Source organism: Vespa velutina, chromosome 14 (assembly GCF_912470025.1).
Source record: "Vespa velutina chromosome 14, iVesVel2.1, whole genome shotgun sequence".
Lineage (NCBI taxonomy): Eukaryota > Metazoa > Arthropoda > Insecta > Hymenoptera > Vespidae > Vespa > Vespa velutina.
This window is the reverse complement of record NC_062201.1, coordinates 655,265-670,167: the sequence shown is the minus strand read 5'-3', so window position 1 is coordinate 670,167 and position 14,903 is coordinate 655,265. Positions and strand designations below refer to the sequence as shown.

Genomic DNA, 14,903 nt, shown 5'->3' with positions numbered 1-14,903 from the left:
GTGATATATTATTTTTATAATTTAGACAAATAATTCCAATTGGGAAGGTATGCTTATTGATAAATTTCATTAACTCTTGGCAACAATGTAATAATGCTACTTTTAAAGGAAATATGTATTATACAATTATCTTTCTTATACATTAATTCTATATTTTTGTTAGAAGAGTTAAAACAAATAATATTTTAATTTTACTTTTATTATATATCAATAAAACAATATAGAGATTAATGTAGAAATTTATTAATCTTTCATAGATAGTTTTCCAAATGTTGTAAATAATTATATGTATATATATATTATTAATTATATAAATATATATATATATATATATATATATACTTCATAGATATATAATTTAAATTAATTATAAGTTGACAGTTAAATGATTATGTTTCTGTCATATTCAACTTTTGATTTAACTTTCAATCGGTTAATCTCAGGGTCGTATAAAAATCTTTTTAGATCTATTAAATTATTCATATTATAGTTTATATTAAATTACTATACGTGAAATAAAATAGTCACAATATAAATGTTTCATATTTTATAGAGTTATAACAGAAAAAAAAAATTTGTATATAATAAATGCAATATTAGATGTCAGGTTTAATATTTCGAATAGGAGAAATATTCATTGAAAACGTTCTTTTATTTTGTAAAATTGAAAAGTTCTTATAACATTTCGTTTATAATAAAACAAATTGTTTTATTAAATAAGACGATGTTATCCATACTTCTAAAAGAATTAAATTAAATCTTTTTAAAGAAACATTGACTAGGTACTGCCCTGGAGAAAGCAATGGAAGTAAGTGGTACTAGTAGCGCCAATAGTGTGAAGTCTCTGATAAACAAACTCAAGAATCTAAAGGGAAGAACATCTTGAAATAATAGTGTTTTTAGTGCACAATATTCATTGTTAAGCACTAAATCTAAGTGATCTTGAATAAGTGCAAATACCAAAGAGGAAATTAAAAATAAGATAGTAAAATGGGTAGTACGGATAAAGCTGTAATTACAGGTTTCATATGCAGACTCTGCAGTAAAATGAACCGTTTCGTGATCCACATTTACGGTGAAGAGGGTGAAAGAATGAAACTCGCGGAAAAGATCAATGCTTATCTCCCAATTACGGTAAGAATATATATTTATTTTTATAAATTTTGTTTACTTCTTTTCTAATCAATTTATTTGTCATGAAAGTTAATGTAAAATCCTATTATTAAAACATTTTTCTCTATATGATAGAATGATATTGTACATAGATACATTTTGTTCCACATTAAAATGACAGCATGAGTAGTAATAATTTTATACCACAATGAATTTATATTATATTTATGTTTTCAATAAAAAAAACTTTGTATCACTATTTATTGCCTATGTTGTATATATAGAGAAATCTATATCATAGCGAATTCTTCTATACTTGCATTTGGAACGTGTTAAATATATATAACATATATAGGGCACCTTTAAAAAGAATCAAATTCTAATTTTTTATTATATTATTGATTTAATAATTTGTTAAAAAATTGCTTGAAATGTACACGATTATTGTTATTGCATATATTTTGTATACAGGTAAATATGAATGATCCGCTACCCAAAACTGCATGTCTACATTGTATTGAACGATTGGAAGCACATCACGAACTAATGAAACAGTTCATGTTTGCTAGGCGGAGGTTACCTACTGAAAATAAAACCTCAGCAGTGGCATCTTCTTCTACAGCAACTATTGATGCTGCACCAACGTCTAGCCCTCCTCCATGTTGACATGTACAATCATGATAATCCCTTTTTTTTGCAACACTGAGTATCTCTTGAGTTTTATCCATATCATTTCCTCGCAAAATCGTTATTAAGGTATAAAACTGTTAGGTAAAAGGTGTGAATTAAGTAGAACAATTTAATATCTTCATATAATCTACTTGAAGAGAAATTTTTAATAGGATAGCCAAATATTGTCTTAGTAGACTGAAATTTGTAATATTGCAAAATTTGTTAATTACTTTTCAGTATCCCAAATGTTATACTTCGATACTTTAGATGCAATTATTATTTGACAACAAAAATAATTTTTTATTTATGTGCTATATATATTAAACCTTTTATTAGGTACAATTATATTGTATAAAGTAGACTTTGGGTTGATGATCATATAATCTAATAACTTCTAAGAAGAAATTATATCTTGGATAGTATCTTTTGTGAAAACATAATAATATTTAAATACTTTAATGGATGTTTTATTCTATACTATCATACTTTAAAAAAATTATCATAGTATCTTTAATAATTTCATATATATATGAATGTTTATACATTTATTTTATAATAAATTATTTCTTCAGAATATTACACAAAAACTGTTGAGTCAATAGAAATGTAGAAATTTGTATACTTACATGCTTATTTCATAATAATCTATAATAATTGAGAAATAGTAAAATTCATGAAAAGTGACACATCTTCCATTAAAACAAAAATGAAGAAAAATATCAATAAATCGGTCATTTAAAATAGTGATGGGACACGTATTGCAATCATTGTATATTTACATTATATACATCGTATTATTCAATCCCACTGATTTTTAAGAATCAGCAGATGAATGTTATATAAAAGCATTACATCTGCAGAGATATGCATATAAAAAAATATTTGTATATTATGTTAACATAATATTATGTATTTTTATGTAATATTTTTAAAGAGTTTTAATATTCCTTTTTCTCTCTAAGCAATGATATAATAAACAATCTTTACAAAATTTAACTGCGCACTTATTATGTCAGTTGTTTTGTATTATCAAATATTTCATTAATAAAATATATATTTGTGTAAGCAGTATAAATAATAAGGGAAACGATCTTCACATAATTTTTGTATGATAAGATTTATTTGTTAACAATGTATGCTAACACAATTAAATGTTATGTGGAACAATATTAATGAATCGCGTCACAATACACATTGTGCTTTCTATATGTATTATTTCACATATAACGTTGTATAATTTACAAGGAAGATAAGTGTTTTTATAGTAGGTAAGGATGTAATCATCACTCAATTTTTACTTATTGTACTTGGTATAATATAGAAACAATTTAAATTTAAGTATTTGTTTAATAATTTTTACATAATATCAGATAATTTTAGAGAAATAGATCAATATAATTCAATTTAATCCAAATTTTATTTAGCTTGATTAATTCATTGTGTTTATGCAGGAAAATGGATAATTAAATATTTAAAATTTGATTTAGGAAATCTATTAATATCAACATTATATTAATAATTAATAAATTAATTGTAATAATTTTTTTCATTTAATATATAAATTATGTGCAGGAATAACGATTTTAATTCTACATATAATACAAAAACTTTTTTTCTTATCGATCAATGATTATAATGTAATAAAGATAATTCATTTGATTAAATAATGCTGTAAATGTTTTTGACAATGTATGGCTCAAAATATATGCAGATAATATTATTAATACAGTAAATAAAAAAACAAAAAAGGATTCATTTCCCCAAAATTAACAAAATTTCTGGAATATTTTCAAGATGGTAATTATTGATACAATGAAATAAATAATGGCCTAATGATTTAAGAGTAATCTTTGTAATTTTTCATATAATATATCTTATACTATTCCATGCACAATAAAACATTCCCCTTTCATGATAGTAAAGTTATATTTACATACACATATGGCAGAAATACTACATACACAGTTTAAAGAATGTCTGATACTGTACAATATAGTATACAGGTATAACACAGTAGAATTGCAATCGAAAATTTTATATTAGACAAAGACATAAGTAAATAATGGCTATATTTTTCATTTAATTTTACTATTTGGTTCATATAACATTGTTTCTCATGTATATAATAGTCCAACAAGTAAAGGCAAAATGTGTTCCTGTGTACCAATAATAATAGGGATCTATATTTATATTATAATATTTATGATATATTATTTTTTAATATCAAAGTGTCTGTGTGTGTGTGTGTTTACCATTAATTTTTTCAAAATAAACGATATTAACATAATATATTTATAATTATTTGTTAAATTAGAGATCTCTCTTGGTTCTGGCAAATGCATATATAAAACGAAAACAAAATTATTAATCATATTTTTTCACAAATTTGACCAAGTACATAAAAATCTACATAAGCAATGACATACATCCTTCCTTATTAAGTTAAACATATAGCAAATATTACTGCAAGATTTCTGAAATCATTTGACAGTAATGTGTAAACTCCTGTGCGATAAACAACTACATACTATAAACTGACTTATAAGTATACTCAATGCAAGCGATGTAAACTATGTACAAAGATTCAGAGAGTCTAACTCCCCACTTTCTTTCTATTTTCCCCAATCAGTGTGATCATTTCATCATTAAATATGTCCACAACTGATTTCTTATAAAAAATATATACTATATATCTATATAAAATTTCATTCTCTTTTCAGCCAACATGTTTCATACAAATTTAGCCCCATTCAAGGTTATTTGATTTGTGGTTCTGAGCTTACATAAGCTTAATCTTCGTTTCTTAATACATGAGGATACTTATATACTCAAATAAAAATATAAATGTGAGTATGTGCATTTTTAACCAATCATAAACAGTGACAATAAAGCTATAAATGACTAAAGTACAATGATAGTTACCAATTTTTCGTTTAGGAAATAAAAATTTTAGAGCTCATAGATATGTTGAGCTGCATTCATGACAAATTCTTAAAAAATTAAAAAAAAAATCATAAACATTAACTATATACTGTTGACATCCCGGTTTAAACAAAATACATGTACAATTTTTGTGTAAATACAAACAAATATTTTTATATCTTTATAAATAATATAAGATATTTATTCTCCTAAAATATATACATAATTTAAAATAATACATATCTCCCTTTGTCTAATATTGAAAATTATGCTGTACTTCATAAGTGTTGGCGATGCATACTTTCACTTATGTCTTGTAATTGTACAGCCGTACATTGCTTGGAATACGTTATTCATTATTATTCATTTAATGCATCAAGAATAACATCAAATTGTAATACATCTATTAAATAAAAAATTTAGATTGTACAAATTCTATTCCTGTTATATATAATGTACATAGTTATATGCCAATAATGATATTACAAATTCTATTTACATTTTCTTCGCCATGAGACACAGCGCTTGTACTTATGAGATTAGAGACATTTAATCGTCCTGAAAACAGCTCAACCACAATGGCACAAACACTGGACTCAAAAGCAAGATTTAATTTGCTAAGGAGAAACGTACCTCATATACATAAATGTATCCCCATACATCTTTATGTTCAAATTAATAATGATTATTTTTAGATTATTTTTAAATAATAACACATTTGTGTGATATTTGTACTTCTCCTTTGAAATAATTAAATAACCAATCAAAAGAAAAATATTAATTAACAGCCCTATCGTGTGCTTGTTAAAAAAGTGTACAACAGAATGTATGTGTCAATATATATACCGTTTTTTAAATGTTATTTTATATCTAATCTTACATCTATATCTACAGTTTATATTAGTGGGGAAAGTTACCTAAGCAGTCCTAGGTAGACAGGTAAAAATTGTCATGAAATTTGCCGTGATTGCAGAGTGCCCATACTATGATCTTTGATTTTGTATGTGTATGTATACATGCATGCATGGATGCTTACATACACATTTATAAAAGACTTTAGTACATTGAGATATGCAGGTTGCTGTCAAACACAGCCCATCACGAACATGCCTGTTGCATCTCCGCTTTAGCTGCCTTTGTAGCTAAAAAGAATATATATAAACTATTTGCATAAATATTTGTCTTTTAAAAATAAAACTGTTTCATATTATTTATATCACTTACCTTCCCGTTCTCTTCTTCGTAATTTCTTTTTACGTCTTTCTATAGCAGCAAGTTCAACCTTTACAGCATTATATGTTTGGCGTAGTTCTGCTAATTTTTGTTGCAATACAGCTATCCTTTGGCTTCCATCCAATTCTGGACCTGAAATAAAATAATACATGAGATTTATATTTAACGTAAATTGCAGAAAGAATCTTATTATTTTTAATTTACCTAATTCCACATAGAAGTTGTATTTCACCTGTCTAGGTGATCTTGATGAGTAATTATTGAGATCTGTGACACTATTAATATTTGTGTGATTTGTAGATGTTGGGTTCACTAAACATAAATTAGATCCTTCGCTTGTATCATCACTATCACTTCCAGCACCATGTCTAGTATGTCGGCCACTTTGTCTGCCAGTTTTTTTAGGAGGATTACTCCCACATTCCGAATGTTTTCTATTTCTCTTTCGTTTCTTCGGACTTTGAGCGTCTTCCACAGATCGTTTTGCTATAGGAGGTTTTAATGCTCTATCTGCTGAATTTCGTTCTGAATTTGGTAATATATCATCTTCACTAAATCCTTGTCCCTTGCCAGCACTATCATTATCTGCTTCTGAACTATCTCGATTCAATTTCATATTATCTTCAGAGATTGGTGAGGAACCACCAGTTCTTTCCTCCCTAGGAGATCCAGAGATGTTCGAAATACTTGAATCTGGTGTTGTAGGAGGAGTATTATCCATAACAGGCGCTGCATCATTGCTTTCCCTTCTTTGTGCAGGCATAAGAGCTGGTAGATGTTGATGTTGTACTTGTTGCCGTAAGCCAAGCGTAGGATTCTGCTGTATTGGTAATGCAGATGGAATTGATGTTTCAACAGGCTTTGGCAATGCCATACTAAGAGTAGCAACGGTATTACTAGTTGTGCTTTCACCAGAAGTTGGAGCACTTGCAAAAGGCATTTCCATTAAAACTATATTATTTTCATTAGTTTCAGCTTGTGGAGGTGAGCATGAAGGGCCTGCATTATCTTCCTCTATATTTTCAATAGCAGGAGCAGGTGAGCCAGGAATTTCTTCTTCGCAAAGTAAAGAATTAATTGTTTCACCTTCTTCATCTGTCTTAGCAATAGATATTGATTCTGATTTAAAATCAGGAATACATTCCTGTTGTTGAGGATTCAAAGTTTGTACAGGTTTTGGTGTTTGCGTTTTTGGATATCGTTCTTGGTTATCTTGAAATTTATCTAGCTCTACTCTCAATTTAGTATCAAAGTTTGATATAGGATCTTTTATATCTTGAGGTTCTTCATTGTCAATTACAAGTCTCTGTTCAGAATCGCTACTATCTGTTGAATCTACGATTTCTTGATTTACAACTTTCTTCCGCTTATCTTTTTCTCTTTCTTTTGAATCTTCTTCCTTAATATCTTCTTCTTTTATTATACTGCATCCTGTATTATCTTCATTCTTCCAATCATCATCTTTACTATCTTGTATTTTTCTTTGCTCAGTAACAATTTTTATTTCTGTAAATTTCTTTAGTTCGCATTCCTTCTTTAATTTTAATTGTTGAAGTTCTTCTTCTTTTTGCTTAATAACTACACGCATTACTTCTCTTCTTTGCTCTTCTTCTTTCACTAAAGTATCTTCTTCTCGTTTTCTATTATCTATTTCATGTTTGGAAGTAACCTGATCTTCCTTATTCTTATGCAAGACACTAGCATCTACTTTTTTGGTAACTTCTTTATTAAGTTTTCGTATAGATTCAGGAACTTCATCTTCTTTTGGAGTTTCTTTTGTTTTATTTCTAAAAGCCATTGCTGCAGCTGATAGTTTTTCTTCTATTGTAGATGTGGCTGGAAGTCTTGCACTTATGGGAGCAGGTGTAACTACAACTGGTGATAAAATTGGCTGAATATTTAAAAGTTTGGCATCGAGTGTTCTTAATTCTGGAGATTGTCTAGATACAGGTGAAGACTTTGCATTTTGTTTCTGTTCCAAAGCTCCTCCTGATTTATTTACAATAACTGATGTTAAATCTTCTCTTATTGGTTCAGGTTGAATATTGGTTGTTTCCTTATCTAAATCAATTGTGTCAGTTAAATCAGACGCTGTAAACATTTCTTGATGATAAGTAAATAAATTTTCTTGTTCAGTTTCAGAAACTTCTGTTTCTGATATTATCAAACGATCTTCAGAGTCATCATGGGTACCATCATCATCACCTGGTAAATCACTAAACAAAAGATCTATACTGTTAACTACTTTTCCAGCTTCTTCCAAAGTTGGTGATGGCTTATTGTGATTAAATGATGATGGAGGTACACAAAGTTTATCAAATGCTTCTTCACATGTTATATTTGTTGGTTGTAATGGTTTGTTAAGGGATATTGTATCGTTAGAATCATCAGTTCGTTTACTAAATAATTTTCTGGTTTTCTTACGAGAATCATTGTCTGAATCAGATTTTGTATCTTTGGTTATTGGGCTTGTAACTGCTTTTTGTTTTTTCTTCGGACTTTTAGGTTCTTCTTCGAACATTCTTTTCTTCACTTTATCTTTATCTGCATTTGTATCTCTTTTATTTCTAACTTCAAATTCAAAAGGTTCCGGTTCTTTAAATTCGTAAATATCTTCAGTATTATCTATAGGTTTTGGATCTGGAATGTTTTCTGTTTTTATTACTTCTACATTTTTCTCTATTTTCGAAGGAATTAAAGTAGACACATTTTCCTTTTCTTCTGTTTTAATACCATCTTCAGGATCTGGTTCAACTCGAACTAATTCTAATTTAACTGCTTTATCAAATCCTTTTAATTCAGATCTTATTTGATTCAGATCAAAATCTCTACCTTTTGGTTGTTCTTCATCACTATCAGGTTCAGATTTAACACCTTGTACCTTACCAAGTGTTCTTCTCAATCGACGACCTCTACGAGGTTCTTCTACAGTATCTTTATCATCCTCCCCTTCACTAATATCATCAGTTTTAATTCTATCTTCTCGATTTCTAACATCTCTTCGTTTTCTTTCTTCTGTTCCCTTTGATCTTGTTTTTGCTTGATCTGGTTCAGTAGTGTCAGATTCATATGTTTCACTATCTTCAGTTTCTGATGGAATTGATATGTCTGTATGACCTGATGTTCTTCTAGTACGTCTACGAGGTTCTATTCCAGGAAGATCTACGTTTTTGTTTGTTCTAGTTTGTCTGTTATTAGCTGGTGTTGCAGGACTTTTTGTTCTAGAACTGGTACTTGTTACTGATAATGGTGTGGTTGACCTAATGGGCTGTGTTATTTCTTTGTCCTTTTCTTTCTCTTCTTTTTTTATTTCTTTTGAGGATGTAGATGTAGTACTAGTTACAGGAACCACACTTTGTGCTCTACGACGATTTTGAGATGTATTTGGAGCGCCATTACCATTACTTTTTGAAGATTTATTGACATTACCAGAAATATTTGTACTAGGCGTTTGAGGACGGGGTGTGACTTTAATACGTTTTACTCTACCCTGAGCCTGAGTAAAATTTTGAGCAATTCTCGACGGCTTGATCCACTCGTCATATCTTGTATTCCACCCAGTATAATGTACAAGATACATTGGTTCTGTACCATCTTTTTCCATATCAATAATCTTCGCTTCATATGTAACTTTAGATTCGTGCGTTGGTCCATAATAAACTTTTAATCTATCACCTAATTCCACCGGGCCTTTATAACAAGGTGCCGATTCTGCTGGTTGTTCATCATTCCTTGATTTTTCAACTTCATACTCTTTACGTTTCCTACCACGTCGTTTTAATTCCTCATCTGTTAAACGCCTTTGCTTTGTCAAAGCTCTTCTTTCAGATTCTCTGGATGGGGTTCGTGTCTCCCTTGCCTCAGAAGCTTTATTTTTTACTGTATCATCCTTGGATTTAGATCTTGTTTTAGCAGCCTCTTCTTCTTTAACTTTTTCATCTTTTTTGTCTTGTTTTTTAATTTCACTTTTTTTCTTTTCTACAATTTTTTTTTTTATGTCGTCTTTACTTTTTGACTTAGCTCTACTTGGTAATGATGCAATTTGAGGAGAAATTTTTGGAGATTTCTCACTACTAGAAGTTTCTGGATCTGCTTCAACGTTTATATCACTTTCTTGTCCACTTCCAACTTCTTCTAAATCATCTTTTTTCTTTAACTTTGATTCATCTTCTTTTAACTGTTCCTTTTTTGTTTCTTTTTTATCTTTCTTCTCATCTTCTTGTGACTTTTTCTCATCTTCCTCTTTCTCATTCTTTGGTACTGGAGCCGGTGGTGGAATAGGAGTATTTCTATCTTTATCTCTAATCAGACTTCTGCCAGGACGTTGTTTCCGTGTACTACCTCTTGGATGGTTCACCATAGTACAACCTAACTTTCTATAAAAATCTTCAAAAGAATGTAAAAATTTTTTATATGCTTGTTTCACCAAATTGTGCGTAGATGGTGAATTTTGCATTGAAAAGCTTAAACGACGTGTTATCGATTTCCATTGATTTTGATTTGTAACACGATTGTAACCGCCTAATTTGTAAACTGCTCGAAATAATCTATATAAATCTATGTCTTCAGTGCCAATCATTGGACAATTATTTATTGGTGTTCCTCTATCATCCATAAATTTATACAATTGTGCCACAAAATGATCTTTTTCCTCACGTGGCTCATCATCTGAACTCTATAAAAATATATTATATGTTATATACTATACTATATACACTACAAATTTTAAATAGTATAAATAAGTAATTAAATACAACACTCACATCGGAGTCCAATTCTCTATCAGAATCACTATTACCGCTAGAAACAGAATTCCCAAATAAAGAATCTCTATCCCAATGTGGTGGCAATTCATTTTTTTCTAGAAATAACAATGCTTTTTCAACTGCGACTTTCAATGTACTGTTTTCAACTTTATTGACCAATTCCTTAGTAAATTCAGTTGCTTCCTTTTTCGGCACTGTATAGCTATAAATGTGAGAAATATAATAATAATAATAATAATAATAATAATAATAATAATAAAAATAAAAATAATAAAAATAAAAATAAAAATAAAAAAATAATAATAAAAATAAAAATAAAAACAAAAACAAAAAGAATAATAATAATAATGACAATAACACACACACACACACACACACACACACACACACACACACACAGAGAGAGGGAGAGAGAGAGGAAGAGGGAGAGGTAGAATGTTCCGGTAAAAGTGATACAACCAAGCAGGGAGTGATTCCTCATGAAAAAGTAAATCTAAAATGTAGAGTACAGTTTTTACATATAAAGTTCCATTTTCGAAATAACTAACTTTTAAAATCTATTCGATACATTTGTACTTATTATTTAAAACAGACTGCAAGAACTACTTTCTAAAAGATTTCATTCTACTCTTACAATCACATGTCGATCATGATGATGGCGATTTGGATAGCGTTCTTAATACAAACGACTATCGTGAAAGCATTGCATGATGCTAAATAGAAGATCATGTCTATGTACTCTCGCGTAGTATATCTTAACGTCATTATGGATCAAAAGAGACAACTGTTATAGTACCATAGTAGCAACAAGAGGAAGCAGATAATAGCACTGCTTGTGTTTGTAAACACGAACTATACTTTATATTTTCGACTTATTTTTTCACAAGGAATCATTCCCTTGGTTGTATCAATGTTGCTGTAACACCGTATATATGTCATTCTATTGGTAAAATCATTTATCACTTTAAAACTCAATAGATTTTTTAAAATAAATAATTAAATAAATTGAAAGTTAAATGATATGTTGTTGCACTTAATTAATAAAAGAATTTAACTTGTTACTCAAAATTATCTTAACCCTCTATAGTGCATTGAAACTTTAAAGTCACATACACATCAATATTTTTAAGTCTTATTTTACTTTACTACTATAAGCTGACAATGTATCTCATGGTTATATCATTCTTTCATAATCAAAGAAGTTTGTGGCAATTTGCAATTTCTACTTATCAAATCAGAATGCGTACTATTTAAATTTGTTTTGATAGATAGTAATTACTTAATGCGAATATTATACTGTTTATTATTGTTTCATTATTTCAATAAGCAAAAAAGAACTATATAATAATTATAAAAGTTTATATAATAATGATTTTTTTTTCCATTACATTTATGTAATGAATTTGTTGCTATTTCCATATAATGTAGCTTTGTAACTTTTGTATCACATCAAGCTTTAACGATAACATATAGGCTTGAAATACACAAACCAAAACATTGAACAAAAAATTTGGAATGAGAAAAATAAAAAATATTAATAAAGATAAATAGTAAGACAACCAATACTATTTATTCAACGCAACCAATATTATTTATTCAACGTTATATGAATAAAATGTGTATGTGCAAAGGGATGAAATAGCTTATTTGTTGATCTTTTCCGATAAGATCGGGCATTGTAAAATGTCAGAGTGTAAAGATGTTCCTAAAATAAAATGTTTCAAATATAATATCAAACTCCAAATGCAAATTGTTTTACAAACATCTATATATAAAAGTAAATTACATATATGTACAAATACAATAGCCCATTGTGACTTCAAAGTAACAGACCATTTCTTTTTTAAATAAAATATTAAAAAATTGTAAATTAATTGTCGATTCATATCCAAAGATTAATATTTGCTAATTTCATATTGTATAATTTTTTTTTTAATAGGAAAATTATTTAAATATGGTTAAAGATACTATTATTCAGTTTTAGATATTCTAAAATTGTCAACATATTTTATTATTCTATTAAATAGATTCTACTTACTATCTTGCATCTTTGAATGAACGCACCAAGTAATCATCTCTTACTCTAATTCGTACGGTATCTTGAGCAGTAGGAGCTACTACTAATCCTGGAAACCAATTATCTTTTTTCTTCTTGTCTCCCAATTCAACACAAACAACTCGTCCAATTTCAGGTTCTGTTTCAACACCTTCCTTTCCTCCCATATTAGAAGCAGAATCACGATTTCCTCTTGGAGGACTATCTTCATCATCACTACTTTCATCTCTATAATACAAATCATAAAATAGTTCTATACATACACACACATATATACACACACATACACACACACACACGCACACACAAAACTGAGGTCTATTTTCTTAAAATTAAATAAAATATATACATGACGCATCAATTATATGTATGCATGGTATATATGCTTGTTACTAAGCATAGAACTTCGCAATAACTTTTCTTGTTAAATCTTATCGAGCCTACATACTGAGCTTGCCTTGACCGTCTTCCTCTCCTTCCTCCTATAACAGGATTTCCAAAATGTTCAGGATGTGTTAAAGGAAGTTGGTCCAATGTTTCACTTTCTGCAAAATGTCGTCCACTCTTTAAACAAAGAGCAGTTCTTCTTAAAGTAGTAATATCTCCATCATCAAAAACTACAGTATATTGACTGCAGTCTTGTATTTTGGTAATGGTAGCTTCTACAAATTCTTTCTTATCACTATGTCTTGCTTCCACCGAGGCACCAACTCTTAAAGTCCCCCTTATCTGATCATCAGTAACTGTAGCGGTGCCTAGTCCTTGTTTATAAGTTATTCGACATTTCACAGATCTTACTACCTTCCGAATCTTTGCTTCACAGAAGGCACCTTTGTACTTAGCACTAACCTCCGTACCTACTGACAGGTACGGCGGATCGTCCCCCTACAATAAATTATAGTTAATTTAAATACAGAATAACAATAAAATAATAATATTCATTTGAATAATATTACAATTTTTGGATTGTATAAAATAAATACATATACATGTATGCAGTTTGACATGTTATTAAATTCTCAATGACAATTATTGAAAATAAGACAATGTATAAAAACATCTAATAAGGCACGCTTTTGAAACTTTCCAAAATATATATTACGCTCGCGCGCGTATGCATATATACATGCACAAATGCTTGCGTCGTCAAGTATGCGCGCGCGCGCGCGCGCAAATATATACACACATTCTTCCGTCATAATTGGTTGAATTATCAAAAGCGGTAAAACAAATATTTCTAACATAAAGTAAACAAAAGAAAAAATAAGCGAAATATCGATCTCAATTGTCATTGTTTACGTCAACAATTATTTTTTTGTAGGAATTAGGAAGTAACTTCTCTTAACAAGAAGATACTTTACGTCGCGATCGACGAAAGTTTCTTGGGTGTATATATTTTTAGTCAAAAGATCATAATTTCATATCTTTAAGGTAGATTTATAATAAGAAAAAATACTACCATTCGTGACAGTTTAGTACTTTCTCAAATATCGCAAAATAATTGTAACCTCGAAGAAGATACTGAGCTAAGACATATGTGGAGAAAGAAAAAAGGGTATGAGGAATAAGATCGTAATTGTATAATCACGAAAAGTATTTCTAATCCTATCAGAAAAGCATGATATAAAGAAGAGTTAAAAAAACGAAAAGAAGAAAAAGATAGATCGCAGTATATGCGATGTTCATACACTTGTCGTAACATGAAACTCTTTTCTCCCGCCTGTTTGCTTACCAGCATCTTCTAACGTTTTACAATCACCATGTAAACAATCTTTGACCACTGATACTCGCGGCACATTAAAAATAATTACGTATCCCGTTTTCACAGACGAGAATCATAAATGAAATTTAGTGTATGAGGAGTAGTTGATGACCCCCTTCAAGAAAGCAACACTTCACGGCACGAATGCGTACAAGCTCCCGTTCCCTGCCCATTTCCACCCCGACGCAACTTGTCAGCTATACTCGCTCCTTATTGGACGACACTTTTTTATCCGTGTGACAACAACTGAACGAAGGCATGAATTCGAATTTATTCTTAAGTTTAAATATTATGAAATATTTTATTAGATATATTCGCCCTTGATAAAAATAGAATTTTTTACAGCAATATTGAAATAAATAAATATATTTAACACGAG

The 14,903-nt window shown here is 29.2% G+C and overlaps 2 protein-coding genes across 4 annotated transcripts; one reads left to right on the top strand and one right to left on the bottom strand.

The window, feature by feature from the left end:
* The first annotated feature begins 812 nt into the window (after positions 1-812).
* LOC124954200 lies at positions 813-5,917 on the top strand. Its single transcript, XM_047506753.1, has 2 exons — positions 813-1,134; positions 1,585-5,917. Exons 1-2 carry the CDS (start codon positions 991-993, stop codon positions 1,777-1,779), a joined length of 339 nt encoding a protein of 112 aa, XP_047362709.1. The 5' UTR covers positions 813-990; the 3' UTR covers positions 1,780-5,917.
* LOC124954195 (AT-rich interactive domain-containing protein 4B) lies at positions 2,538-14,715 on the bottom strand. 3 transcript variants are annotated; one of them, XM_047506742.1, is made up of 8 exons: positions 14,495-14,715; positions 14,222-14,288; positions 13,211-13,647; positions 12,745-12,990; positions 10,704-10,908; positions 6,145-10,615; positions 5,932-6,072; positions 2,538-5,849 (listed from the first exon to the last, which is right to left on the bottom strand). In XM_047506742.1, the coding sequence occupies exons 2-8, from the start codon at positions 14,222-14,224 to the stop codon at positions 5,806-5,808; spliced, it is 5,547 nt and encodes a 1,848-aa protein (XP_047362698.1). In that variant the 5' UTR covers positions 14,225-14,288; positions 14,495-14,715; the 3' UTR covers positions 2,538-5,805. The 3 variants fall into 3 exon arrangements, with proteins under 3 accessions (XP_047362698.1, XP_047362699.1, XP_047362697.1); XM_047506743.1 differs by lacking the exon at positions 14,222-14,288 and having other exon boundaries at positions 13,220-13,647; XM_047506741.1 differs by lacking the exon at positions 14,222-14,288 and having other exon boundaries at positions 14,495-14,714.
* Between the last annotated feature and the right edge of the window lie 188 nt (positions 14,716-14,903).